General features: G+C 57.8%; 1 protein-coding gene across 8 annotated transcripts in view; it reads left to right on the top strand.

The window, feature by feature from the left end:
- Window positions 1-458: 458 nt before the first annotated feature.
- SHANK1 (SH3 and multiple ankyrin repeat domains 1) overlaps window positions 459-14,018 on the top strand; it is a 45,241-nt gene continuing 31,681 nt past the window's right edge. For 3 of the 8 annotated variants that reach the window (XM_074315434.2, XM_074315436.2, XM_074315437.2), the window contains exons 1-11: window positions 461-915; window positions 3,386-3,683; window positions 3,882-4,085; window positions 4,547-4,618; window positions 5,678-5,786; window positions 5,871-6,022; window positions 7,657-7,824; window positions 8,269-8,385; window positions 12,629-12,706; window positions 12,933-12,999; window positions 13,282-13,612. In XM_074315434.2, the coding sequence (XP_074171535.1) occupies window positions 3,429-3,683; window positions 3,882-4,085; window positions 4,547-4,618; window positions 5,678-5,786; window positions 5,871-6,022; window positions 7,657-7,824; window positions 8,269-8,385; window positions 12,629-12,706; window positions 12,933-12,999; window positions 13,282-13,612 (1,553 nt within the window). In that variant the 5' untranslated portion in view covers window positions 461-915; window positions 3,386-3,428. Of the gene's footprint in view, window positions 916-3,260; window positions 3,684-3,881; window positions 4,086-4,546; window positions 4,619-5,677; window positions 5,787-5,870; window positions 6,023-7,656; window positions 7,825-8,268; window positions 8,386-12,628; window positions 12,707-12,932; window positions 13,000-13,281; window positions 13,613-14,018 lie in introns of those variants that run through there. The other 5 variants (XR_012490388.2, XM_074315439.2, XM_074315438.2 and 2 more) reach the window with 4 other exon arrangements.

Raw genomic sequence — 14,018 nt, forward strand, 5'->3', positions numbered from 1 at the left:
GCCAGCTAGAGACTCTATGCACCTGTGCCTTGGGGGAAGGTGTGTGTGTGTGTGTGTGTGTGTGTGTGTGTGTGTGGGTGGGGGGACAGCACAGGAATCTATAGCTCTCACAATTCAATTTGAGGGTTTAGAGTCCAGCAACAAATATTTATTGAGCCCTGCTGCATGTAGAGAGGGTGGGGAGTGCTCTGAGAAGGGGCAGTCCAGGGGTGTGTGGAGGGGTATTCTTAGGGGGGCGGGGCCCCATCATCAGGGTATGGGGTCAAGCACACCCCGGTGCTTGAGTCCGGGGTCGAGGATCTGGTGGCGGTGAGAAGCAGTGGGGGACGACAGGGGGAGGGGGCGGAGCCGATTGTGGGGGGGGATGGGCGAGGTTTGGGGGCGCGGGGAGGGGCGATGTCTCCTCCGCCGGCTCCCGGAGGGAGGGGAGAGGGCGGAGGGAGGGGAGGGAGGGAGAGAGGGAGAGAGGGAGGGAGAGAGAGAGACAGGGTGAGGGAGAGACAGCGAGAGCCAGAGAGCGAGAAGGGAGGCAGAGGAGGCGCGGAGCCCGCGGAGCCCGCGGCGGCGGCGGCGGCGGCGGCGGTCTGAGGAAGAGAAGGAGGAAGAGCCGGCGGAGCCGGGCGCCCGGAGCTGGCCGGACCAAGCCGGGGGCGGGCTAGCCAGGAGGGGCGCGGCGGCCGCGGCGGAAGGGGGGGCGCTCTGCGGATGGCCAGGCACGGCCCGCGGGGGGGGTGAGGTCCTCGGGCCCCCCGCCCTCCCCCCCGGCCCCCGCCCGCCCCCTCCCTGGGCCCGCTCGCCCTCCCGGGCGGTGGGGCATGGCCTGAGGGTCCCCCGTCTCCGGGGGGGTGGGGGGTGGGGGGAGGGGGGAGGGGCCGCGGGCGCCGCCGACCGGGACTCAGCAGCCCCGCCAGGCAGGTAAGAGGGCCGAGAAGCAGAGGGTTTGGGGACGCCGCGGGGCGGGGGCCGCGGGAGGGGGCGGGGGCGCCCGGATGTCCTTGGCCATGCTCCGGGCTCCCGGCCCGGGTGTGCGCTGGGGGGGGGGACCAGGAGCGGAGCGTTGCCCCGGGCGACGCCAAATTGGATTACGCCCGGGTCCCCGGTGCCCCGTCCCAGATCGAAGACTTGATGGGTAGATGCGCCCCCCAACCCCGTCAGCAGAGCCCCCATTCCGAACCCGCCTCCCAGCCCTCCAAGACCAAGGGCTCGGTCGCTGTACCCGCCTCCTGGCCCTGCCCGGCCACTCCCCCGCCTCACCCACCCTGGCCCAAGGAGGCCGGTGGACTCCTCCTGCTGCCCCACCTTGCGAGGCCCCTCCCCCAGGTCACCCTGGTGCCCACCGCCTTCCAGCAGTGTTTGGGCCTTGGCCTCTTCCACCCCCTGCGACCCCCTTCTGGCTCCTGCTTCTCCTTCCAGCCTCCTCCAATCCGCACCCACCCCCTTCACAAGCTCCCCCTATCCCCACCCCGTCGCCTCTCCCTTCTTCACCGGCCGGCGCGCCCCCTCGGCTCCCGCCCCCGAGTGCCATTCCCGGGTGCCCCCGCCCCCTTTCCCCGGCCCAGGGCTCTCCCCTACCAGCTGCTCAGCCCCAGCCCTGGCTCCCTCTCCCGCCTCTCTCCGCCTCCATTCATTCTCCCGGGTCCCGCTCTTGGCCACGCCAGCCGCCCCTCCGTCACCCCGCAGCCTCCCAGGGCACCCCCTCTCTCCCATTCTCCAACCCCCCCCCTCCGATTCCTCAGCCGGTCTCGGTACCAGCTGCGTGCCAGCTATTCTTAGCCGCGGAGCGTTTGATTCATGCCGCCCCGGCTGAGTGTGCCGGCTCCCTCCTTCGGGGCCGGAGGGGGAGGGGCCGGAGCTGGTCCTGGGGGTTGGGGGCAGCTGCACGCACTGGGGGCCGGAGCCAGGTTTGCTTTCATCCCACTGGCCACCTCTTTAGTGTCGGGTGGAAGGTGGGGGTCAGCCAGGGTCAGCCGAGGGGGAGTGGCTGCGGGCCTCAGGTCGGGAGGTGGGGTGTGGAATCGCGCGAAGTGCAGGAGACCCAAGGCTCTGCTAGGGCTAGGCGGGGCAGCAATGCCCAGTACCTGGGGCGGGGTGTGGGGGGGTGTCTTCGAAGTCCTGGGCACTCGTGGGGGAGGGGTTGGCCGGCCGATGGTGATGTTGGCTCGCCCACAGCTCTTGGAACTCTTCTCCCCACACACACATTTTGTCCTCCCTCCCCCAACCCCCCAGCCCATCCCCACTCTCCCAAAGTCAGCAATACCCTCCACTGCTTCCCATCGCCATGGCAACGGTGCAGGAGCCGGGCCTGGTTGGGGGGGGGGAGGGACCAAACCAGACATTCTGGTTTCCGGTGCTGGGGTGGAAGCCAGGGGATAAGATGAGCCAGGTGGACCCCATTGGGGACCCACTCTCCTAAGGCCACTTCAGGGGAGAAGAATAGGGATTCGGAGATGACCTCTCACCCTAGTCCCCCAGACCCTCTCCCCACTCCTTAGTTTCCTTCCCAGCCCCCTCCATCTCCCTCAGAGTGGGGCCACCAGTACTGGGCAATGCTGATCCACCCACCCTGCAGTGCCAGTCCTGAAACACGCTCACAGGTCATCTGCAGCCACCCCACATTGACCCAGGCCACCTGGACAGCCCTCCCAGGGCCAGCCTCCTCAGCCACCTACACACCCTCTTAAGATGCCCCTAACAACCTGCATAGGCCGCTTCTTGTGGTTCCCTCGGGTATACCCCATGCATGATTCTTTGCCCTGTGACACCCCCATTCGGTGCCCTGGCTCCCTGGGCCACCCATTCCCCAGCCCTCTGCACAGGTTGTCAGCCACACTTCAGTGAAGTCATGGGCTCCACCCGCTCCAGGTACCACGAGGGCTCCTGCTGCCCCAGGCTCATGGCACCTCCCTCTCCCTCTTACAATATCTCAGTGCCCCCACCCAGCTATCTAGGAGGAAGATGGGAGGGCCTCAGGTGAGGGGCCAGGCTGGGGCCAGGAGGGCAGGATGCCGGTGAGTCGTCCACCTGTCTGTCCTCAGCTAATTTTAGCTGCATTTTCCCTGGCCTGGCAAAGTGGGCCAGTAGCTCCCGCGGTGATTCTGCGGTTTCTGGGACACTGCCACGCTGGGTCAGCGGCAAAGTGGGGCGCAGGAGGGGCGGGGGCTCGAGCAGGGCCAAGGGCAGGGAAGGAGACATGTGCTGGCAGCATGGCAGGGATGGGGTTGTTTGTGCAGGTGGCAGCAGGAGTGTCTGGGGGTGTGTCCAGCCTCCTTCCTGCCTGTCTCAGGCGGTGTGGGGCTGCTGCCCCTGTCCTCTGGGCCACTGAGTATGCCTGTGACCTCTGAGGGGTTGGGGCTCCTAATCTGACAGCCGCCCTTGGCCCCAGCAGCTGCCTGTGATGCTGCCGTCCCCCGTCGCCCCGTGGCCCCACGATGACCCACAGCCCCGCCTCAAGCGAGGACGAGGAACGCCACAGTGCCAGCGAGTGTCCCGAGGGGGGCTCAGAGTCCGACAGCTCCCCAGACGGGCCTGGGAAAGGCCTCGGGGGGATCCGGGGCCAGGGCAGCGGGGCACCTGGTAGCCTGGCCTCGGTCAGAGGCCTCCAGGGCCGCTCCATGTCTGTCCCGGACGACGCCCACTTCAGCATGATGGTCTTCAGGATTGGCATTCCGGACCTGCATCAGACAGTGAGTGACCCTGTCACTGGGCAACATGGGGACGGGTGCAAGCCCACACCAGGAGGCCCCTGGTGCTGGGTGTCCTCCCACTTGGCCCCCATTTCCAGACCCCCACATACTTACTCAAATCCCCCACCTGTCACCAGAATCACCCTCCAATCCCTCCCCAAACCACTTCAGGCTCCTCCCTGTCACCTCCCCCACTAGAAATGCCTGCGCTTCAACCCTGATGCCACCATCTGGACAGCCAAGCAGCAGGTACTCTGTGCCCTGAGCGAGAGCCTACAGGATGTGCTCAACTACGGCCTGTTCCAGCCGGCCACCTCGGGCCGGGATGCCAACTTCCTGGAGGAGGAGCGGCTGCTGCGCGAGTACCCCCAGTCCTTCGAGAAGGGGGTACCCTACCTGGAGGTGAGGCCCACAGCTTTCCCAGATGAGAGAAGGCGTGTCCCACCATCTGTCCTCTCCCCATTTTTCTCCCAAGACTGTAGCAAGGGAAAAACCCAAGGGGCCCTTCCAGATCTCCAGGCACCTAAGAGTCACCAAGAGTCAGAGTCAGAGACACCTGAGTTCACATTACAGTCCATGCTCTGACCAGGGGAGTGCCCCGAGCTTGTCCTCCACCTGTCAAATTGGGGAAAGATTCCCAATTACAGTAGGTATTCCAGAACATTCCCTATGGGGTCCATGCTCCTACTCCTTCCTGTTAAGGATTGCAGTTTGCACACCCCAGAGTGGCCCTACACCCCTCTGCCCACCCAGCGGACTGGGGCTGTTTCCACCCTAACCCTGAGCTCATAAGTGAGTCCAGCCTCCTCCCCAGGCCCCTGACTGAGTCTCTGTCTCTCCCCTCACCCCACCCCTGGCCTCAGTTCCGGTACAAGACCCGAGTTTACAAACAGACCAACCTGGATGAGAAGCAGCTAGCCAAGTTACACACGAAGGTGAGAGAATCCTGCTGGCATCTACCTGCTCTCTATAGCACTCCCCACCACCCGGAACCCCTTCCCCCAACCACTTCCTCTACCACCTTTTCCCAATAGCCCACCACATTTCCCAACCCTTTGTTCCTCTGCCAGGGTCCCCATTTGGAGATAATTTGGGGTAGCCCCAAAAGCTCCCCTATTTCTCCCATCATAACCCCTTCTTAACTTCCTTTTTTATCCCTTATTCTTCTGCCCAGACCCACACCACTTCCACTTGACTCCCACTTTCTTCATTCTTGAACTTGCCCGTCTCATCTCCTGGATCCCCCATGTCCACACAGGACCCCTCACACCTCGTAGCCTGAACTCTGACATCCAGTGTCCCTCTGCCTGGGGCTGTTTCATAGATACCTTGCAGCTTCCCCAACCGCATGGCCTAAATCTCTACTAGATCCAAGGGTGTCCCCGTCCCCAGCCACATCTCTTCTCCAGTCCTTGGATCATCTGTCCCTGTGTCTGTCTTGGTTCCCTAGGAGCCAGAAGGAAGCCAGGGAGCTGTTCTGGTCAGCAGTAAAGTGAAGGATTCTGGACACTTGGGAAAAATCCCCCTGGTTCCTCCTCACCACCTCTGCCATACGTTGGTCCTGCCCTCCCCAAGTATTCCATTCCTCCAGACCTGCATTACCCACTGTGGGAGCCACCAGCCACGTATAGCTTCTGAGTACTTGCAGTGTGGCCAGTTTCCAAGCTGAGCACACTGGGCGTGTGAAATGCAGGCCAGATTTCAAAGACTCAGTACCCTGCCCCCCTCCAAAGGTGAAATATCTCCTTAATAAATTTCATATGGATTACCTATTGAAATGGTGGACATAGTAGGTAAAAAAGAGATATGTCATTAAAGTGAATTTCAACACTATTGACAGTTCCCCTTTCTTTTTTACAAAAGTGGCTACTAGGGACTTTTTGATGTCATACGTGGCTCACTGTGCATTTGCATGGGACAGCAGGGCTTGAGACCCCAGCCTTCGGCCCCTGTTCCCTGATATGCCTGTCTTCTCTCCCTTGTCCACTGCTCAGACGGGGCTGAAGAAATTCCTGGAGTATGTGCAACTGGGGACCTCCGACAAGGTGGCACGGCTGCTGGACAAGGGGCTGGACCCCAATTACCACGACTCAGATTCAGGAGGTAGGGAAGGGGCTGGGGACCTTGGTGGCAGCACCCAGCGTGAGGCCTGGGAGCTGCATGTGACTGGCCTGTCCCGCCCCTCAGAGACCCCCCTGACGCTGGCTGCCCAGACTGAAGGCTCCGTAGAGGTGATTCGAACCTTGTGCCTGGGTGGAGCTCACATCGACTTCCGGGCCCGGGATGGCATGACAGCACTGCACAAGGCTGCGTGTGCCCGGCACTGCCTCGCTCTTACGGTGAGGTGCCACCTCCCCCAGGACCCTCCCCTAGATCTGAGACGCCCTCTAATTGCCATGTTTCCCACACAGACTACAGTATGTGAATTGCCCCAGACCCTCCCTCTTCCTCTCCTCCACTGTCACTCCGACTGAATCTGAGGCACTTTCCCCGGCTCACAAACAGCTATAGCTGATAGTCACACAGCCCTTTCCCCTACGCCCAGGTAAATGATATTACTCTCCCCACACCCAGACACTTGGTGTCCTCCATTCCCTCTGACCCAGCTCAATGTGAACCCCTACCTCTGTCTCGCTGAGGTGCAGACCTTCCTAGTGTCCCTTAAAATGCAGCTAGAGACCCTCCTCCATACATATCCCGCAAACACAGCCCCACGGCCTGCATCCCCAGACACTGGCCCGCGTGTTTCCCAACACAGCCCCTTGCCTACCCTTCCCAACCTAGTGTTCACTCCTCCAAACACATGCCCCCTTCTCTAATGCAAATACCGCCCTCTCCTCCCCAATGGATAAACCTCATATACCTACAAAATACATACACGAAGTTGGCTTGCCTAGTTTCATTTTAAAATACTCTTCCTTTGTCCCCACCGCCCCAGCTAAGGGCACTTGATCCCTCCTCACATACAGATCAGGATAAACTGCCTCATAGCTGTGGATAAACACCCTGATTCACAGATGCCCCAGCTGAATGGACCCTCCTTCCCCTTCTCCAACCCTTTCTTGAAAGACCCTAAATGCAGTCAGGCACCAGCCACAGAGACCTGCTTTATGCCCTGGAATCGGCAGACTCTCTTTATGGACCCCCAATGCGCTGCCCTGGCCCAGATCTAGATCTTGCTCACACCCCACCTCAGGCCTCCAGAATTATGTTGTCCAATCCAGTAGCCACTAGTCACATGGGGCTGTTTACATTTGAATTTATTAAAATGAGCTAAAATCAGAACTTCTGTTTCTTGGCCTCACTAGCTACATTCAAGAGCTCAGCAGCCCACATGTGGCTGCCATGTTGGATGGTGAAGTTATAGACTGTTTCCATCACAGTGGAATGTTCTGTTGGACAGCACTGCTGTAGGCTGTCCTCACACAAGGCCACCGCCAACACTCTCTCCTAATAATACTCGAGGCCACCAGCCTTCTGTGCACAGAGCTGTTCTTTAAGTGGGATCGCTCCTTGCCCCCAAGCCCCCGGCCCCAGTGAGGCTAGCCCAACTTGCCTTAACCCAAGCTTGCCCTTTCCCAGGCCTCCTTCTGTGCCCCATCTTTGGGATCTTGGTCCTAATAACACCTCCCACTTGACCAGGAGCCTCCTGCGTCCAGACTCGGTTCTCTTATTTGTCCCTACAACCATCCCACTGGGTAGATGGGCACTGAGGTACTGAGCTCCTTCAATGGCTCATCTAATGTCAACCTTGGGGGAAGGGTGGGCAGGATGTCAGAGTGGGAGGGTCCTCTGGAGGCCTCTTCCCAATTCCCTCCTTGTTCACGGGGGGGATGGGAGAGGCTTAGAGAGACCCAGGGAGCGGAAGGGCCAGGCTCAAGGTCACACAATGGCATCATGGCATTGGCTAGTTTGCCCCATCAGCTCTTCAGAAAGAGATGGTGCTCTTGTGACTGTCATCTGCTTTGTCTAGGCACTCCTGGACCTTGGGGGCTCCCCCAACTACAAGGACCGCCGGGGGCTGACCCCTCTGTTTCATACGGCTATGGTGGGGGGCGACCCCCGCTGCTGCGAGCTGCTTCTGTACAACAGGGCCCAGCTGGGCATAGCTGACGAGAACGGCTGGCAGGAAATCCACCAGGTGCTCCCCACTCGGCCAGGAGGGGCTTGGGGCTGGGTGGGGGTGCCTAGATTCCAAGGGGTACAGGGATCAGGGACCTTGGTCATAAGGGCTGGGGTTCCAGATGGTGGGTGCCTCACAGAGGGTGGCTGTGAGAGTTCATGGTCCCCAAAAAAGATGGGAATGTCAACACTGGAAGCTTAAGGGGCATGGACTGGGGGATGGGACAACTTGGTCCCTGAGACGGGTGGGGATAGCCTCTTAGGCCTTTCTAGGGGCCACACCAGACACCCAGGCCTTGGAATGACTTGTGAAGCTGACAACCTGGGTCTCTAAACAGGAGCAGGGGCTGAAAGGAGAAGGGGAGGTGGATACAAGGCTTCCTGACCTCGAGGCGAAGGATGTAGACAGACGCCGTGGTCAGGAGGGTCTGACCCAGCCTCCTTGGCTCCTTGTCGTCCCCAGGCCTGCCAGCGGGGTCATTCTCAGCACCTGGAGCACCTTCTCTTCTACGGGGCTGAACCTGGAGCCCAGAATGCCTCGGGGAACACGGCCCTGCACATCTGTGCCCTCTACAATAAGGTCTGCCTGGCCCTGCTCCTGACTCCAGCCTCCCAGCCTCCCTGTGCCCTCTGCTCCCTTACTGTTTCATTCATTCATGCATTCATTCATTCATTCATTCATTCATTCATTCAACAAATATTGACTGGACATCTTCCCTGTGTCAGGCTCAGGCTCAGGGTGCTGAGGACCAAGTAGCAAGCAAGAAGGACAGACCCTCCAGCAGGGGACATACCTGCCATTACAATCCAGTGTTCAGAGGGAGGTCACAGGGAATCCAGGTCCCTGTGGGAGCCCAAATCTGGGCTTGGGCTTGGGGCTGGGGTGGAGGTGGCTCTGGAGGAATGCCACCTGTGCTAAGATGAGCAGCAGTCAGCTGAGTAGAAAGAGAGGAGGAAAGGTGTTCCAGGCAGGAGGCACGGCCTGGGCGAAAAACCTGAGGGGAGACAGTTGGGACCATTACCAGAAGGGGGAAAGGAACTCCAGGGTCCTATTTCCCTGCAAGTCATTGTTCAGGCGCCAGGGGAGCACCTGCTGAGCGCCACTGCAAAGGACAGAGAAAGGCCCAACCACAGCCCCCTGAAGGGGACAAGAGTGTGTTGCAAATTGTAGCAATTCAGGACTGGGGGGACGGTCCACACTTCAGGAGTGGAGGGGAGCAGGAAAGAGCTTGCAGGGAGTCTCACATGCCTGTTCCTGTGTTCTGTCATGGCTGGTTGGGTTGGCAAGGCCTGTGGCTTTCAGCCTGATGACCCTGGCCCCTTGCTACCTGTATGACAGACGATTCTAAGCAGGTCAGCCCCCTCAGAGCCTCAGTCTCCCCACCCACTTCCCACAGCTCCCTGTCCTTAGAGAGTTGTGGTGGGGACTTGGGAGGACAGGACCTGGCCCACTGCTGCTCGTTCATCAGCCCCTTCTACCCTCTTCCAGGAAGGCTTCCAGAATAGCCCCAGCCCCTTCTGCCTCATCAGAACTTGCAGTGCGGGGGATGTGGCAGGTAGCCACATGCCGCCTTGTGGCAGCAAGCAGTCTGCTTGGCGCCTGCAGAGGGAGAACTCAGTGTTTGTCAAACTCAACCAATGCGGTGCCTGTCACTTCCCCTCCCGGTGCTTCTGTCTTTCCTGCTCCCTGACTCTACCTCCTGTGTGCATGGCCTGTGGGCAGCCTAGGGACCCCAAACTCGCCCTGCCCCCTCTCTAAGGCTCCATTCTCTCTCTGAAATGGAAATGACATCAGCTGATTGAAGGGATGAAAGATCATGTATATTAAGTGCTCATCCCTAGAAGGCAGCTGTAATAATAATTATTATTATCATTATCATAACTATTATCAGTCAGGAGATGGAAACCATACCATTAATTTGAACAGGGAAAATTTACTGTGAAGAATTAGACAGCAGGAACGATTACTCTTGGTGAGACAGATGAGCCGGTTGTTTCCCCTCCTTTCACCCCCTTTCTCATCTGTAAAATGTGTCCATAACAAGTGGGTGAGGGGTGGCTGATTAGCTCAGTTGGTTAGAGCGTGGTGCTAATAACACCAAGGTTGCCGGTTCAATCCCTGCATGAGCCACTGTGAGCCACGCCCTCCTTTAAAAAAAAAAACAACAAGTGGGTGAATGTTTGCCTGCTCTCTGCAAGGTGCTTAACAAATAGATGCTTGGCTCACGTGAGGTCTTTTTCTACTTCTCTTCCCTTGTCTTTCCTCCCAGACTTTAAGCTTCCCAAGGCCCAGAACTGGGTCTGAGAGTTTTCCTCACTCTCTGCCCACCTGGCATGCCTGTCTGTCCCTGCTGCTGATGGTCTAGTCTGTCAGTTCATCAAGGCTGGGGCTAAGTCTGATCAACCACTCTTTCCCAAGGCCCCAGCACATAGTAGGCCTAGATGCATCTTTATGGAATGAGTGAGTGAGTGAGTGAGTGAGTGAATGAATGAATGAATAATGGGTCAGCCACTTGGATTTCCCCCAAGACTTCACAGCACCCAACTCAGAACATTCAACAAGTTTGCTTCAAGATGGATTGAATGACTCAACCAATGAATGAATGACTTGAGCAAATGACTTTCGAATGACTCAGCAGCACATCCTCCATCCTCATCCTCTCCGTGCATATTTCTTGAGCACCTACTGTGTGCCAGATGTGAGATGAATCAGATGCAGTGTGGCACCTGCCCTAGGGAGGGGAGAGGGAGTTCACAGTCTAGTGAAGAGGCAGATGTGTAAATAAATCATTGCAGTACCGTGAGATAAATGCTAGGACACCAGGAAGTACAGGGTTCTCGAGGAGGAGAGTGAAGAGCTGGTGTTGATGCTCTGGCCATGTGCTGGGCAAGATGGTGGCGGGGGTGTGCAGGCATGAAAAACACACCTGGCAGAGGTTAACAGTCTAGTTGGGGGGATGGCATGTGCACACACGGACACGCACACTCAGGAAACTCACTGGGCTGACTTTGCTGTCCAGTGAACTGACTTGTGCAATTGGAGTTGTGTATTCACAGGAGATAGATGAGCATAGGATTAGAATGCCCAGTTGGAGTTCTAGCTGTTCCACTAACTGGCTGTGTGACCTTGGGTACAGATTTGCCCTCTCTGAGCGTGTTGTGTGGGATAAGCATCCTTGGTGGGTTTGTTGTTTGGAGAAGGTGAGACCAAGAAGTTGCTTGGTGAATGCTAGTTCGGTTAGTATCAGGAGAGGTGAAGAGGAGTTGAGCTAGGGGCCAGGTTGGGTTTGGCCAGGCCAAGACAAAAGGCAGAGGACCATCTCTCATTCAGCACCTGTGATTGGACAGCTCCCATCGGCCAGGCACTATTCCAGGCCGTGGGTGCCACAGACAGAATTATGCTCCTATGACACAAACAGTGTCGTGAGAGGGATGCTCAAGAGACAAATAAAATAGAAATGTCATTTCAGGAAGACAGTGTTATGAAGAAAATGAGCTAATACTGGCTTATGCCTGGGACATAGCAGGTGTCATAAATAAAATAAAGTGGGGAACAGAACAGGGGGTTATTTCTGACAGGGTGGTCAGAGAGCCCTCTTTGAAGAGGTAGCATTTGAGCAAAAACCTAAGTGAAGTGAGAAAGCGAGCCACGTGAATATGGCAGGGCAAAGAATTCCAAGTAGAGGGAGCAGCAAGTGCAAAGGCCCTGGGGCAGGAGCATGCCTGTCGAAGGAGGCCAGTGTGGCTGGAGCAAGGCGAGATGGTAGAAGATGCAGCTAGTGGGGCTGGGGGTGGCGGGGCAGGCAGATCATGTCAGATGGTGCTTCTTAGGCTATGGCAAGGATGTTGGGTTTGATCCAAAGAGAGAGTGTCATGTGAGTGACATGGGTAAGGAATTGATCTGATGTGGATGCCATCCCTGCCAAACTGCCCCCGTCCTCTGGATCTAGCAGAGTGTGTGACTAAGAGCCTAGGCGCTGGAAGCAGGCAGACCTGGGTTTGAATGTGAGCACTGACGCACCAGCCCTGTGAGCTTGAACTCCTTTTGAGGGCTTAGTTTCCTCATCTGAAAAATAGGGACGATAATTTCCATCTCATGGAATTTTGGGGTGATTCAGTGAGCTTTTGCCTCTGAAGTGCTGAGCAGCTGGCATGCAGTAAGCCCTCTGTGAGGTTTACATAGGGGGCCTCAGCTGTGAGGTTTCTGCCCTCCAGCGGGGACATCTGTCACTGTCTGCAGCCATTCTTGGTTGTCACCATCGGGGAAGGGAGTGCTACTGGCATCTAGTGGTAGAGTCCAGGGAGGCTACTAAAATCCTATGGTGCATGAGATGCCCGGATACAAGGAATTACCCCGCCCCAAATGTCAGTAGTGCAGAGGCTGAGATGAGAAACCCTGGTTTAGGTGGATGTCATCCCATAAGGACAACACCAGTCACATGTGAAATTTTAAATGTCCCAGGAAGTCACATTTTTTTTAAGAGGAAAAAGGAAACCGGTGACATGAATTTTAGTACCATGTTTTATTTAACCTATTGTATGCAAAATAGTGTCATTTTAACATATAACCAATATAAACATTATTAGAGATATTTAATGTTTTTTCATGCTGAATCGGGTATGTCTTTTACTCGCACAGCACATCTCAGTTTGGCCACATTGAAAGGGCTCAGGAGTCACACACGTGGTGAGTGGCTGCTGTCCTTGGCAGGAGAGGTTGAGATCAGATTGTTCTGAGGTTCTTAGCACAGCGCTTGTCTGCTTGTGGTGACCTTAATTGGTTTCTTTCCCCTTCACGCTCTGCCACCGACCATGGCCCTCAGGAGACTTGTGCTAGGATCCTCCTCTATCGGGGGGCCAACAAGGATGTGAAGAATAACAATGGACAGACCCCCTTCCAGGTCTGGGGCTGTTGGGGCTGGTGTGGGGGTAGGAGGAACAGAGAGGGTCAAGGAAGGTGGGACAATTAGGAATGCTGGGAGAGAGGGAAGGTGGAGTTGCTGGGGTGAAGGCTCGGGTTTGGGGGCAGAGGGGTGGAGGGAGCAGCCAGCGAGGTACTTCACAGTGCTTCCTGCCCACTTTCCCGGGTGCCTGGGCCACCCCACCTCCTATCACCCCTCCTTCCAGGTGGCAGTGATCGCTGGGAATTTTGAGCTGGGGGAGCTGATCCGAAACCATCGAGAACAGGATGTAGGTGAGTGGGGCTGGGGCTGAGGGAGAGCCTAGGGTACTGCGGGGTGCGTGGCAGGATCAAGGAATCAGAAGACCTGATTTGTGGGCCAGGACGGGATCAAAAAAACCTTGAGAGACCTCAAAAGTCTGAGTAGTGGCAGGGGCATGATTCCAGGCCCCTCACTCTTGCTCATCTCGATCTTTCTCCCCTCATGCCTCTCCCCACCGTGTCTTGCCCACATGCCCCCCACACCTGCCTCTGTCTCCCCTGCCACTTCTGCCCCCTGCCGCTGTGCCCTCTCAGTGCCCTTCCAGGAGTCCCCCAAGTACGCGGCCCGTCGACGGGGACCCCCAAACGCCGGGCTCACGGTGCCCCCCGCGCTGCTGCGGGCCAACAGTGACACCAGCATGGCCCTGCCTGACTGGATGGTGTTCGCTGCCCCGGGAACCTCGTCCTCCGGGGCCGCTGGCCCTACCTCAGGGCCCCAGGGCCAGTCGCAGCCCTCAGCCCCCAGCACCAAGCTCAGCAGTGGGACCCTCCGGAGTGCCAGCAGCCCCCGGGGTGCCCGGGCCCGCTCCCCGTCTCGAGGGAGGCACCCTGAGGAGGCCAAGAGGCAGCCCCGTGGACGGCCCAGGTAGGGGGGGGTTCAGCCCTGGTCCCACAGACAGACCCCAGTCCAGCTGAATCCCCTCTTCAGAGCCACATCATCCCCAGGCCAGCCCAGTTACCTCCCTTCTGTCCCACATATGACTGGTCTTCCATCCATCCAACTTCTTGGTCCCTCTCTCAGGCCTCCAAATCTCTCTCCTGACCCTTGACTAAAGTGGGATATTGTGAGCCACAGTTTTGCACCCATCCCGAAATGCATTAAACTTTAGCTGAGAACCTGCTCCATGCCAGGGGCCTTGGGGTGGACCCCAAAAGAAATGTTGGTTCTAGTTCCTGAAGACAGACAGAATGACAGGGTGAGGGGAGAGGAGGACGAACAGGGCAAAAGCTGTTGAGGGACTTAGGGAGAGGAGTCCAAGCTTGGACATGAA

The sequence above is a fragment of the Rhinolophus sinicus genome, chromosome 8 (genome assembly GCF_057876585.1).
Source record: "Rhinolophus sinicus isolate RSI-liver-muscle chromosome 8, RSI-T2T, whole genome shotgun sequence".
Lineage (NCBI taxonomy): Eukaryota > Metazoa > Chordata > Mammalia > Chiroptera > Rhinolophidae > Rhinolophus > Rhinolophus sinicus.